This window comes from Dendrobium catenatum, unplaced genomic scaffold (genome assembly GCF_001605985.2).
Source record: "Dendrobium catenatum unplaced genomic scaffold, ASM160598v2 fragScaff_scaffold_1063, whole genome shotgun sequence".
In the NCBI taxonomy this organism is placed as follows: Eukaryota; Viridiplantae; Streptophyta; class Magnoliopsida; order Asparagales; family Orchidaceae; genus Dendrobium; species Dendrobium catenatum.
Window position 1 is genome coordinate 600472 of NW_021319525.1, and position 14022 is coordinate 614493.

The 14022-nt window shown below is 31.0% G+C and overlaps 1 protein-coding gene across 2 annotated transcripts in view; it reads right to left on the reverse strand.

Annotated features, from left to right (window-relative positions):
* Positions 1-8046: 8046 nt before the first annotated feature.
* The window catches only part of LOC110095172 (ER membrane protein complex subunit 1), a 45144-nt gene continuing 39168 nt past the window's right edge, over positions 8047-14022 (reverse strand). For both annotated transcript variants that reach the window (XM_020820594.2, XM_020820595.2), the window contains one exon: positions 8047-8492. In XM_020820594.2, the coding sequence (XP_020676253.1) occupies positions 8232-8492 (261 nt within the window). In that variant the 3' untranslated portion in view covers positions 8047-8231. The remainder of the gene's footprint in view (positions 8493-14022) is intronic.

Sequence of the window (14022 nt, forward strand, 5' to 3'; positions counted from 1 at the left end):
AATAAATTTCATTTTAATTTCTTAATTTGTTTAAAAATAAAAATCTTATTTTAAAATTAAATTTATTATGAAAATATATTTAATCAGATTAAACTATGTATTAAATAATTTCCCTCCTTAAACATGATTATGATCGCTAATTATAATTAAACAGTGAAATTTATCACTATTTTTTTTATTATTTTATTTATTTGTCGATAATGATGTGAAATTAGAAATATTTTTTTAATTTTTTTGAGAGGGTGGGACCCATGGATGTGGGTGGTTTGGGTTACAGGAAGATCAGAGGTCCTTCTCAGTCACCATTTTGGGTCACTTATTTGGGTCAAACAGTTTCCCATGCTGCATTGTTATGGGCTGCTTAGAAGGTGCTGAGCAAAGGAGACAGTGATGCTTAGTTGTATTTGTTAAAATATAAATAATATTTTATTGGGAGAATATATAAATAATATTCAAGATATGGTAACTAATCAGAGTAATATTTTCTAAATTGCCACTTGGTGTGAAATTGAAATATTAAATGTTATGATGCCAAAAATAATTATATTTAAAGTATGAGAGAAAAAAATATTTTTATAATTATTTTAAATATTAATCATTATATGATAATAGGATATTATTTTACAAGGAGAAAATTTATAAGTTATTATTTTATTTGATGATATAATGAATTTTAGTTATTAATATTTATGATAAATTTGATGAATAATTAATTTAATCAACAAAATATTATCATATTTGAAATTAGATCAAAATTAAAGTTTCATATATTTTAATATCAATAATTGTTTAAATTAATCTTATAATTCATTTTAGTACTTTAGTAATTGATTAGGAGAAAAATATTTATTTGATTAAAAACTAACATATTTAAAATTATATAAATAACTTAATTTCAACTTATTTTATTGTCAATAATGGTTTAAACTACTCACATCGTCTTAAGATTTTTTTTTAAGTATTTGAATATCTATCAAACATAATTTTTAAATATAATTATTTATATTAATTAACAATAAAGTAGATTAATATTTGGCTAAACTACATTTATTATTTATTTAAATGATTTAGTAATCAGAAATGATAAGTAATTACCAAATTTATCATTTCTATTAATTAAATAAGAGTTGTTATAATAATTATAATAAACAATTATATATCAAATATTTGGATTTATTTTGAAAGGGCATATAGACCATTATTTAAAGTAAATGATAAATTTAAAAAATACTACCTTTATATATATATCCATGTAATTTAATCTTCTTTTTTTTAATTATTTTTGCATGAAAACTATTTTAAATTAAATAAATTAAAATATTAAAGTGGTTATATTATAAAATAAGCTTTTTTACATTAAATCTTTTAGGAAATTTATCTATCATTATGTATCACAAATAAAACAAAAGAAAGTAATCGTATGCGATACATAATACAATAAAAATAAAATTAATAGTTTATATATATACAATAAATATATTATTTCATATATTCATTGAATATTCATATAAATTTGTCAATTATTAAGAAGTTGCTTCATATTTGTGGCTTGAGAGATATATTTGAAGTCATTTGTAATGAATTAAAAATAATTCCTAACTTTAATCAAAACTTACTTACAATCTCAATGAAAGAGAGCGAATAATAAGTAAGAAAAGAGAAAATTTAGAGTGAGAAGCTTAGAGATTTCATTAAAATAGACTTTAATACATCAAATTATGTATCTTGGCACCACATCTAACCTCCTATTTATAATTTTGAGGTATAGTTCAAGTGCTACATGATTGGCTACATATAAGAATAAAAAAGAGGAAAATTATATGGTATGGAACATGAGTCATGTAAGCTATATGTAAAATTACTAGTTTTAGATGAGCTTTTTGCTTTAATTATTAGTCACACAACTTGTCTGAAAGAAGCTACAAACTTAGCTAATATAAGTGCTAAATTATCTAAAAGAAGTCCGCAAACTTGTCTAATATATGTCACAATTTATCTTAAAGAGTTACAACTTGTTTGATAGAAGCCACTGACTTACATGAAGAAGTTGTTTTCTTATGAGTCGAACGAGCACTTTGGGAGCTTTTAGCAATTTATAGTCGAATTGAACATCTCAACAAGAATCCAATGACAATAAAAGGATGTGATTTGAGTCTAACTGAACACAAATCAACTTAAAATATATTTGAAAACTTTAGGATATTGATTAAAGGACTAACCAATCTCTAAATCATGCATGCTTATAATCAAATTGAGTGTCTTGACAAGACAAATCAAACTAGGCTAAAGATCATTTAAGTCTGAGGTTAATAAGACCTTTTAAATGCTGATAAATAATCTATGATCAAATGATTCAATATGGGTCATCTTAGGAGTTATAGATATTTGACTAGATTATTAAAAGGGATAAATAGCACTTAATTCTTCAAATTAAAGTCACCTAGATTTGAGTTTGGAGAGAACTTAGAGATTAAAGACTATAGAGCTTTATATAGCATTTGACACGTGATCACAATCCATCACTATTGGTGTTCGAGTACTATTGTCGCTCAATGTTGTGTTTGTCCTACCAACACTCCCCAACAATATAGTACAGTCTTGTCAAATGAACAACGTACCATCATCGCACACATCATCTTTTTATTATTAATATTACTCAATTATCATCATTAGACTACTGTATACATATGAAAAAAAATTGTAAACATATTCTAATTATATAAATTGTATCAAGTTGGGCTTAAAAATCATTAAATTTTTATTGAGTAATTTGCATATAAAAAAAATTGTATTCCACTAATCTCAAAACATATCTAATAATTTTAAACCCATTCATAAAATTTATATCATCATATTCTTTACACATATTTTATTCAACAAAACATAGTTCCTATAAAAAATGAAATGATAATTTATTCATTCATTGATCAATTTTTTTAAATGTCATGATAATACAATAACAAGAATTTTAATTTCTTCAAATTGATTATTTATGCACCAATGAATTTTCATCTATTAAATTAAAAAAAATAGAAATCTATCTATTGATATTAATCCAAATCTTTTCATTAATTTTTTTGAGTAGTGATGATGAAGAATGCGACACATTCCTAACACTTTTGGGTTCCTTTACATCAAAATGTAATATTTTCAATATTTTTAAATTTTAAAAATTATTTTTAAGATCTAAAATAAGAGCAAGCTCAAATATTAAGGTCAAGTTGTTATGAGTGCTTGAATTGGTTTTAAGATAATAAGTAATAACTAATAATTATAAAAAACTCTAATTTTCTTAGAACTTATAACTACTAAGTAATAATTAATAAATTAATTAAGAAATTTATGAAATTCTAAATTTATACACATATTCTTAACACGTCTATGTTAAGTGAATAGAATATTGGTTGAGTGATAGAGAGATGTTATCTTTATATTATAAATTTTGAATTTGAATATGATAATAACTAATAATTAATAAAAAATAGCATTGGGAATAAAAAAGCATTTTCTTTATCTTTAAAATCTTTTATATTTATTATTGAAATAATATTAAAAGGGTTATAACAAAATAAAATTGTCAATTTTTTTATCATTGACTTTGTATAATTCTTTAATTATTTAATTATATTATTTAGAGGCATGGAGTATAATTTTTTCGTATAAATTGAAACTCAAAATTTATTTAAATTCATTAAAATATTGAATAAGATTTGAGACAAATTTAATTTTTATTTTCAAATTAATTAGCCACCAAACTCAGCATCAAATCCAATATCTTATCTAGCTTAAACATTACATACAAAATTGTCATATATTTACTAAATTAACTCAAGCATTATTTTTATTCATTTAATTTATTTTAAAATAAATACAATATGATGAATAATTAATTAGATATAAATATTACATTTATCTATAAATAAAGAAATAAATAATATATAAATTTCGACTAAATTTAAGTGAAAATAACCTACCCTTTTTTTTCAAAAAATTTATCACCATATTTACCCTGAGTTATATTCTTTTATTTACCTAAGTAATTTTGACAACCCATGAACAATGATTGGCCTCAATTCATGGCAAAGAAGCCACCTAAGGCCAAGAGCGGAACCCCATTGGGGTCAGAGGGGACAATTGCCCACGCCTCAAAAAATGTAAAAAAAATTGTTTATATGATTTTTTAGGTAATGTATCCCTCTTCATTTATTATTTAGTCTTTATTACAAGGGCTTTTAGGCAATTGTCCGACTAAAAATTTTAAAATACTATGGTCTTTAGGTAATTGCCCCCAACAAATAGTAAAGAGAATTCATCATTGAATTCCAAAAATATCCTTCAAACGAAAATTTGTTCTGGGGGCATTGCCCCTGGAAACCACCGCAAGGGCGCTGCCCCTTGACCCCTCCAGGAGGTGCTACTCCCTTTAACCCCCAACATATATGTCTTATAAGTTTGTCCCCACCTGAAAATTAGGGCTGGTTCCGCCCCTGCCTAAGGCCTTGTAGCATGTTCATAGAGGACCTCCCATTACTACAGTAGGTGTAGACAATATCACTACCCATAAGGACTTGGAAAACATTGGAATAGATAACTCTGTATCAACATTTCATTTGGGACAGTTTTTTTACTGTTTCTTAAAATAATTTTTTAAAAAAAAATTAAAAATTTTAAACAAAAAAGCTATTTTAAATTTTATTTGAGATAACTTTTTTAACTGATTTAAGTAGTCAAAAAACCTCCCAAAATGAATCTTTACAAGCCCTGCTTCATTGATTCTAAAGAAGAAAAAACATCATTAAATGACCAACACTTACCTTGAAAAGCCAATCTAGTGGAGAACAGTACAACTGAACAGTAGATGAATGGCCAGCAATAAGCTGCTTTAATTCACTGTCCTTCCTTTATGCAATCTTCCAGAAAAGAAATCTAAACTAAATTCTGTTGCTCCTTATTAGGAAATTGGATGATTACTGTTTTTAGAATATTTTCATAAACCAATGGTTGCTTGCTTTGTGATGATCCTTTTGTTTGAAAAGGAAGATGGTGGATGAATTGATTGGTACACTATGAGGAATTGAGATTTTAGTATGTTTGGTATGATTTCAGTTTCATTATTATCTAAGTTGAAAATCAAAATCAAATCTAGAGAGAATAAAGCCAATCAAAAGTAGATGATTTTGAATCAAATTTTTGTTTGATTTGACTCTATTTGTACTGAAAGTAGATGAAATTGAGGAGAAATTATTCTGTCCTGAGATCAGACGCAAAACGTCGTCCGGAGACTAACCAGAATGCGCCATGTTAGTAGTACTGAGCGGCAGTACCAAGCCACACCGAACATAGCAATTATTACATCCGGTCAAAACCGAACGTATCTAAATATATACCGAGTTTTAGGTGATGTGGCGCGTGGTTATTGGTTTATGACCGTGTTCGGTGACCGGACGTAATAATTGCTTCACCAAATAAGGGGTGACATGACGCACTCTGGTTGGTCTCCCGACAGTGTTCGACATCCGCACAAAATAATTAATTGAGGGGATGCACTTTGTTCTTGTAAGGGTGAGTAAGATCACATCATCCATATTCAATGTATTTGGTGATCTCCATTATGGCACCATTATCAGTTTATGCAACTGAGAGGCATTCAAATATGAATTGCTTTTAACTGGTTTCTTTTTTAAAAAGCCAATAAAGCTGCAAATGCTAGCTTATATAGAGGTCATTTTTAGCTATGAGGTAGCTTGCTTGATCTTCTTCCATTATCATATCTACCAGATGGATAGATCAGGTTGAATCCATATAAAAATAAGAGTTTGAAGTTCAACTCTGTAGCCAAGTCACTCAGTTGTTGGAATTTTTATAATATTTGACTTTGCTTGGAATCAAGGTGACTTAACCAGCTCAAATAGAATTTGGATAAGTCAAATTAGGCCAAATCAAGCACACTTGAGACTAAATTAAAATATATAAATATATACAAATACATTCATGCATATAAATATTTATCATTTTACTTCAAATTATATACATTTATGATTTGTGCTTAACCAATATATTTAGCTAAATTTTATTTTAAAAAAACAATCGACACAGAAAGATCCACAATGAGAGCACTGAGGGTATACCCCTACTCGCCCAAGTGTTTTTCCCTGTTCATCGAATGCATCTGCCATCATTGAAAAAATATTCTGTGCGGAGTCCACACCCAAATAAAAATGCACCACGTCTGGTATCGAGCTTAGTACAGAGCAGTACCGTGGCTCGGTATCGTTAGGTACCTAAGCGTAAACCGGACGGTTCTCCCGTCCGGTGTCCGCAAAGAATAATCTCTCCCATCGTTGACCCAGCCAAACATGCTACCTAGACACCCACTCCTAACGCCGGCCGCCAAACAGTGACGTTGTTGGCTGCTTGCATTTGCACTCTGATATTCTTTGGCCAAAAAGATCATTGTTTTAAGTTTGTTCCATATAGTAGAAGATGATACGAAAGTTCACACAAGTTTTTATAATGTTTTATTCAACTTAAACGAGACAACTTTCTTACTATTTTTTAAAATATTTTTTTAGCACAAAAATTCTTCGAACTAAAAATTTCAATCTGCAGGCATCATCAACTGCCCAGGCATGTGATATTTGCCTCCTAAATTATCTGTTAAATCTAATATTAAACTTGCTATCCACTGCCCTACCAATACAAACATAGGCAATGAATGATTTATGATTCCCCTTCTAAACTACTCTGATTTTAGCAATTAAAATATCAGCAATACAAAAAATTGTGTGCGCTTCAAAAACAAAATAATTGTAATTAGATCATGCAGATCATCTTTGAACAAACAATCTACAATTTAATGATCAGATAGAGCCAATTCAGGCAATTTGATAGATTTCAGATGTGAAATCTATGCAGATTGAAAAGCAGCCGTTCTCAATTAAAATAATTTTTTGACTTAGGCTTCATTTGAAACAGTTTTCTTACTGCTTCTTAAAGCAACTTTCTAGCAGAAAAATGATCAGATAGAGCCAATTCAGGCACTTTGATAGATTTCAGATGTGAAATCTATGTAGATTGAAAAGCAGCCGTTCTCAATTAAAATAATTTTTTGACTTAGGCTTCATTTGAAACAGTTTTCTTACTGCTTCTTAAAGCAACTTTCTAGCAGAAAATTTTTATTTTTTTTACTAAAAAGTTGCTTTAAGAAGCAAAAAAAAAACCGCCCCAAACTAAGTCTTAGACTTCATTTGGGTCGGCTTCTTCCTGCTTAAAGCAGATTTTTAGTTAAAAAAACTAAATTAAAAAATGTGTGTATTAAAAAGCTGCTTTAAGAAGCAGTAAAAAAACCGTTCCAAATAAAACCTTAGCCCCTAAAAATCAAATATACTTTTCTCTCAGAGAGAAATTAATGAGTCAAATCCAACCTACCTAACCTGAAACTAAGCCCAAGCTAGGGTCGAATCGAATAAATACGGCTAATGTCGAGATTAATCAGCTCAACACTCATAACCCTGCAAAAAAGAACTGAATAAACCATAAAGCATGAATGATTTCGTACCAGATAACAAAAAGAAAGATGCGGATTAAAGAACGGTTTGCCAGGGAAATATGACTTTCGGTTGCTGAGAGCTTTAAACTTTCAAGCATGGAATGTAGCTTCCAGCATCTGAGAAGAAATACTATGCAAAAACTCATGCCCCATAAACACTTAGGCTTCATTTGGGACGGCTTTTTTTTTCTTCTTAAAATGACTTTTCAGTTTAATTTTTTAACTAAAAAACCACTTCAAAAAGCAGAACAAAAGTCGTCCCAAACGAAGCCTTATTATTGCTGGATAACATTCTTCGAAATTTACTAAGCACCTGTAGGAAAGGTCTTAGCAATTTTTTGTAAAAAAAAATTTGGAAGAGTGTAGCACTACATCTTGGGAAGAAACCCAGCCATTTCAAGCTTTATAACTAAACACAAATGGAAAAATGGTGGGAAGAACAGGCCAATAAGAAATAGTGGCCTCAAATTAGCTTCAATGATAATTCAATTGGGAGCTTAGAAAAATATCGTTCAGTTTTTTAAGACTTAAAAACGGCTTAAACTAAGCATGATTAACGTGGAAAAGAGATTATTGAAAAATAATGCAAATGCCAGGTTAGGGTTTAAGACAATTTAGGTTATACCAATATCAAACAATCGTTGAGACAAAACTTCTGTAGGATTGGAGTGACAAATAATGCTTACTTCCATCTATCCCTCAGTTCCTTTTTCTCAGACAGGACCCATGTCACCAAGATAGCAGCTACCAGGGCAACAATAGTGATGAGCAAGAGGGCATAGTTGAAATCTTCTGTAAGAGAATCATAGGTCCGTGATGGGGCAATTCGGGTGAAAAAGAGATCGACCCCGTAGGCAAAGACGAGGGTGGTGGATTCCAATTTGGCTGGGATCGTTACTATGCCTCGAATGCCTTCCACTTGGAGCGAGTGCGTCACGTACGACTGTGGACCAAAATCGCCATGTGAGATCATGAATTTGAAAACTCAAAAAAAAAACCTTGATTGCTGCAGCATTATAGTTTATATGGCACATATAGTTCTGATTCTAGGGTAGAATTTGACTACAGGAAAACAAACTTAAAAAAAAAGTAAAGCCATAAGTGCTGAAATTTGACAGTTGAACATTGTGAACTTTTAAATTTTCCCTTGAATTTTTACACGTCCAATCCCCTTTCTATGGGCACAAAGTCACTGCTGGCTTTGCTCCATTAGATGAAGGCAACAGGCTTGGAATTACATTAGGCAGCTTCTTCATGTTCTCAATACACTAATCAGTAGCAATCAGAAAGAACAAAATGCCTTATTTACGGTAATGGTTGCAATGCACAGGTATGTGAGGAATGATGGGTCAAGATGTAATGGTTGTTTTTTTTCTTCTGTTATAGATATCTGAGTGTCAAAATTCATTCCTTCATAGAATTCTAACCAAAAAACCTTAAGCGTACAAACTGGACAACCAAATTGCCTTAAAATTGGAGTAAATCATATAAAGACTTTGAGGCCAGTAAAAATATGAGATGGGTCTCAGCTTTCGGAGAAAGGCGACCAATAACAGGGCAATAATTTGAAATTGTACAGACAACTGCATGTAAGCTAAGTCCACGTGCAAGTGCAAGATAATCACAAAAGCTAATAACTTGAAGTCAAATAGGCTTTGTTTTGAACATCAACGTGCATTCATCCTTGATAAGTTTTGCATAAGGAATTAAACCTATTTTGAGGAATTTTTTTGCATGACTTCCATCCAAGTTATCTTTTGATCAAGTACTTTTCTTCATAATATTTTGATGTTAATTTTATCCACCCTTCTTATTGGCACTTCCTCTACCGTGTAATGTATATTCCCAAGTCACATAAATAAACCTTCTAACATCTTATCTTAATACTACTCTTACTGACCCTCTAAAATAACTATTTCTAATTTCATCATTCCTAATTCCAACACCAAGCAATCTTGGCATTTAACCACAATCAAGGTTTTATCAATGACTTTTTTACTACCCAACTAGATCTATACAACATAGCTAGCCTACTCTATTTTAAAACTGACCATTTAAGTCTCAATAATATTCTCTTACATAGAACTCTTGAAGCACTTCTTCATTTTAGACATTAGTCTATCCGCATTCTTATGGATAACATACACAAGCTGCTAAAACCTATCATCTAGGTATACCTTATTTTCTAGTTCTATTGATGGAAATAAAATGTTAGCCCCACTAAGATTGCATATATACTCAATCATTATTCTATTAATTCTAAGATCTTAATTTCATAGACTTTTTATCCATTATTCTCATTTTCTGCTGCTTGCAACAATGGCCTTATCAATTAGAATTACTTAATCTTAAAAAAAATACAAAGGTGCTTTGAAAATATTTTATAAGCACCTCCATAACGTCTAACAAAAGATATGTAGTTAATATTGACCGATGTAAACAAGCATGTTTGTGAACTCCATCAATCCAAACAATAAATTATAATACCAGTCAATGCTTCATAATGCACATCTTTGATAACTTTAACATATCTTTGCTACCCATCTAATAACATTACATATTTCTCCAAACAATTAATTATTCAAATGTAATAACAATTTAAACTTAATAAATAAATATATCTCACTGAATAATCCTAATCATAAATCCAACAAAACAATTTTCAAGTTGCAACAACACCATTTCTTCCTAATTTATACAAAAATAAAAAATAAAAAATAAAAAGTTGCAATAGGAAATTGAAAGCTCTAATTTACATTTTATTTAATGAATTTAGATCAACAAATAGTAAAAGGTAAAAAAAATGTTGGTAAAAGTGTGTATTGATGCCTTTCAAATGTGAAGCACTACAATGCGGCCGGCTTGAGTACTACTAGCTATTCACGCGAACAAAAAAAGCAAAACACGTACTAAATGATGCTTAATCACAAGAAACGCTTGAACAAAGTGCTTGCACGATGGTTTTATCTGTCAAGCTCGATCATAAACTCCTGGGTTTGCTTCACAAAGCTTGGGGTTGAACAATATAGTCAATGAATAAAAGAGGTAGAAAATCAGTTCACTTGAAGAGTTAACAACCAGGGCCTGCACACTATGTACTTCATGACTAGTCTTACTTCATGCTCGCAAAATGACCGAACACTTTTTCTCCTTCACACCCTCATTTATGCTTCAGAGCTCAAGTTTTATACTTCACACTTCATCTCATCTCCGGGCTTTTTACCTGTATGCATCTTGTAGATGCAGACAAACTATAACCCTCTATGCATACAGGCATCTTTTTCCTCACATGTTCTATTTAGTTTTAAAGTATTTTTCACTCTTTATCGACTCAATTCATATTCGGACATTTAAATTTTTGAATTTTTTTTTTTTAATTTCTATGTTTTGTTTAAATTCTCAACTCATTATCACTTTAATTTTGAGATGACATGTGCACACTGCATGCATACTTTCTTAAGATTTATAATTAAATTGAAGATATTACTATCGTGATGTGAAATTTTGGCACAAAAAATTGGTCATTAAAAGAAAAGCATAAAATTAAATGTAACAGAGATGAGAATGCTTAGGTAGATGAGTGGCTTTACACTTAGAGATAGAATGTCAAACCAGTATATATAAGAAAAGTTAGAGTAGCTCCGGAGGCAAATAAGATTAGAGAGAGTCGCCTAGGTGGTTTGGTCACATAAAACATAAAACTTCAGCCTTCAGATAACCCTTTTAGGATATTAGATTTATTAAATCTAACTTATGTTAAGAAGGTTAGAAGTGGACATAAAAAAACTTGGTTAAAAAGAATTAAAAATGATTTTTTTTTAATCAAGATTTTGAAAACCAGACCGGACCGGACGGTTCAACCTGTTGAACTGTGAACCGGTCGGGCAGCCGGTTATGTTAACTCTTAGAACCGGTTTTGATTCAAACCGAGGAAAATAAGTCGGACCGGAGAACCGGCGTCGGTTCTTAAGAACCACACGGTTCAAAAAACTACGGATTTTAGCTGTTGATTTTGGATCAAACGGTCAAGTAAACTCAAGAAAAAATAAGAAATAACCTAATGCGTTCAATCACCCGGGTCGTAATTCATTTCGCTTACTTGCAACTCGTGATTTCATCTGTGCAGTGTTGTTCGTCTCCCGCTAACCCTAGTTGTAGCTATCGTTGGTGATTAGCGAGCTCGACGACGGAATGTGTGTAGTGTCGCTATCGTTCGTGCTAGCAATGTTGCTGCCTCTGCTAGGATTTTATTTTATTTTTTATAATGATTTGATAAGTTATAGGTTAGCCATGAACAAAGGGATTGTTTTCAATAGTTTAAATTTGAGATTTATGTTGATATTGTGTATTAATCTTGCATGAATGTTAATTGACGAAGTGTTTCGTGCTTAAGAAGTGGCACCGCTACATGTTAGAGGAGGGGGATTGAGTTTTTTTTTTTTCCCACCTTGTTATGTCTGTTCGGTGGTGTTTAGTAAGGCTTTACAAAATGCTTGCCCGCCATCTATTTGCTAGAACAAGTGAAAGCTGTGGCTTGACAGTGAATGTTGAGGAATAAGGTTAAGTTGTTTTGGGCTTGCAATGTGAGTTCGGCTTTTTTGATTGAGGCAAGGTTGTAATCTCTTGATTTCTCAGAAAACTTCAGTTATTTTATTTGATCCTGCATTGAGGATAAATTGATAGAGAACTCTCTTTTGTAGTTTATGGGATGACAAAGCATTGGTTTTTGTGTTGGAAGAGGTTTTGGGTTCGTTTCTTACATGATTTTGGTGCTTGATAATGTGAATGTTGATGAGCCTTGAGTTCTTCTTATATGCAATGCGAGTTCGATATGGTTTTGACTAAATGATATGAATTTAGTGTTTTTTTATGAGGCTTCAAAAAATTGTTTGCTGCGTCACAATATTTTCTTTAGGGGCTATTTGATTTGAAGTAAAATAGGTTTAAAGTATTCTAATAGTATGGTTCAAAATTGCGCAATATGAGGCCCGCCTTTGCGCAATTACATTAAAAAACGCCTCGATGCTTACGCCTCGAGTTTTTTTATGAGTCTTGCGCCTCAACTTGGTTGAGGCCCGCCTTGAACCTGCCTCGCCTCACGCTATATATATTAAAACTTACATAAATCATGAAGTAAATGCCCGACATTGGACTCTATAGAAGAGGAGGAAGAGGAGAGAGCAGTTCATCATAATGATTATTCAAATGAAGAACCCCTTAGTGATGACAGTGATGATAACTTATGAGTTCTTATGTGATATGTCATTGCTATTTAATATTTATTTTTGGAAATTGGAATTATATGTTAGCGAAAAGAATACTGGGATTTGGGAAAGATAGAATTTTGAGTTGAACTATATTTCATGTTGTCTAATTATTGGGATATTTTGATTTCACTTCATATCTTATGCTTTTTTATGTTTTATATTATTCACTCATTAGTATATAAAAAATTTATCATTTTATGTTTACGTAATCTTTTGATTTTGAGGCTTACGCCTCAAAACGCCTTGCGGCTTATGCCTCACCTCACGAATGAAAAACGCCTCAATACCCGAATACACAATTTTAAACATTGTCTAATAGCATAGGTTTTGAGAATATTGGTGTTTTGTTTGAAGTAAAAGAAATGCAAAATAAAATTTCGGCGTATTTGATATGAACCATCTAGTGTAATTTTGGTGTATTTGAAATTCGTTAGATTTGGATGATTTCCGCATACATCATAACTTTTTAGTCATTGTTGTCGGCTACCTTGCCAGAGGTTGTAGCCTTTTTGCATTAATCTTGATTATTCTTATTAGACATTTGCAAGAGGTTGTACCCTAGTGTATTAAGTGCATGGGTGGTTGATGATATTTGGACTACATTCATTGTAAATGCATACGGAAACAACTTACTGAAATTTTAAGTGCAATCTGCTTTAGTTAATTCAATTCATTGTGAACTACTGCACCTGCCCGATGAATTAGCTAGATTTAATTACATATTTTTCGTGATTTAGGGGAGAAAAGGGATTGTGCTTCCTTAGAATGACTTCAATAATTATATGCATAATTGTTTCTTAAAATTTTGTCCTCCATTTTAAGTTGTAGAGAATGCATGTGATTATTATTTATGAGAACTACATTCATTCTCTTGTTAGCTTAGTTGTGTTTAAAATTCATTTGATTGTTCATATTAGAATGGAAGCTCCTAGCGCTCAACTTGCAACATCAGGTTACGATGTGCGCAAAAAAAAATGATATTGTTTGGAATCATTTCACTGAAATTAGGGGGGTTGATGGGAAGAAACAGTTCAGATGCTGACATTGTGGTACTACATATAAGGGAGATGGCATAAACCGAATGAAGCAACATTTAGCAAGAGTTAAAGGAATATAGCTGCATGTAAAAAATGTGTCACATGATATTCGTTATCAAAAGAAGGAAATTTGAAGGGAATATTTTAAAAAATAGCAAGCACTACAGAA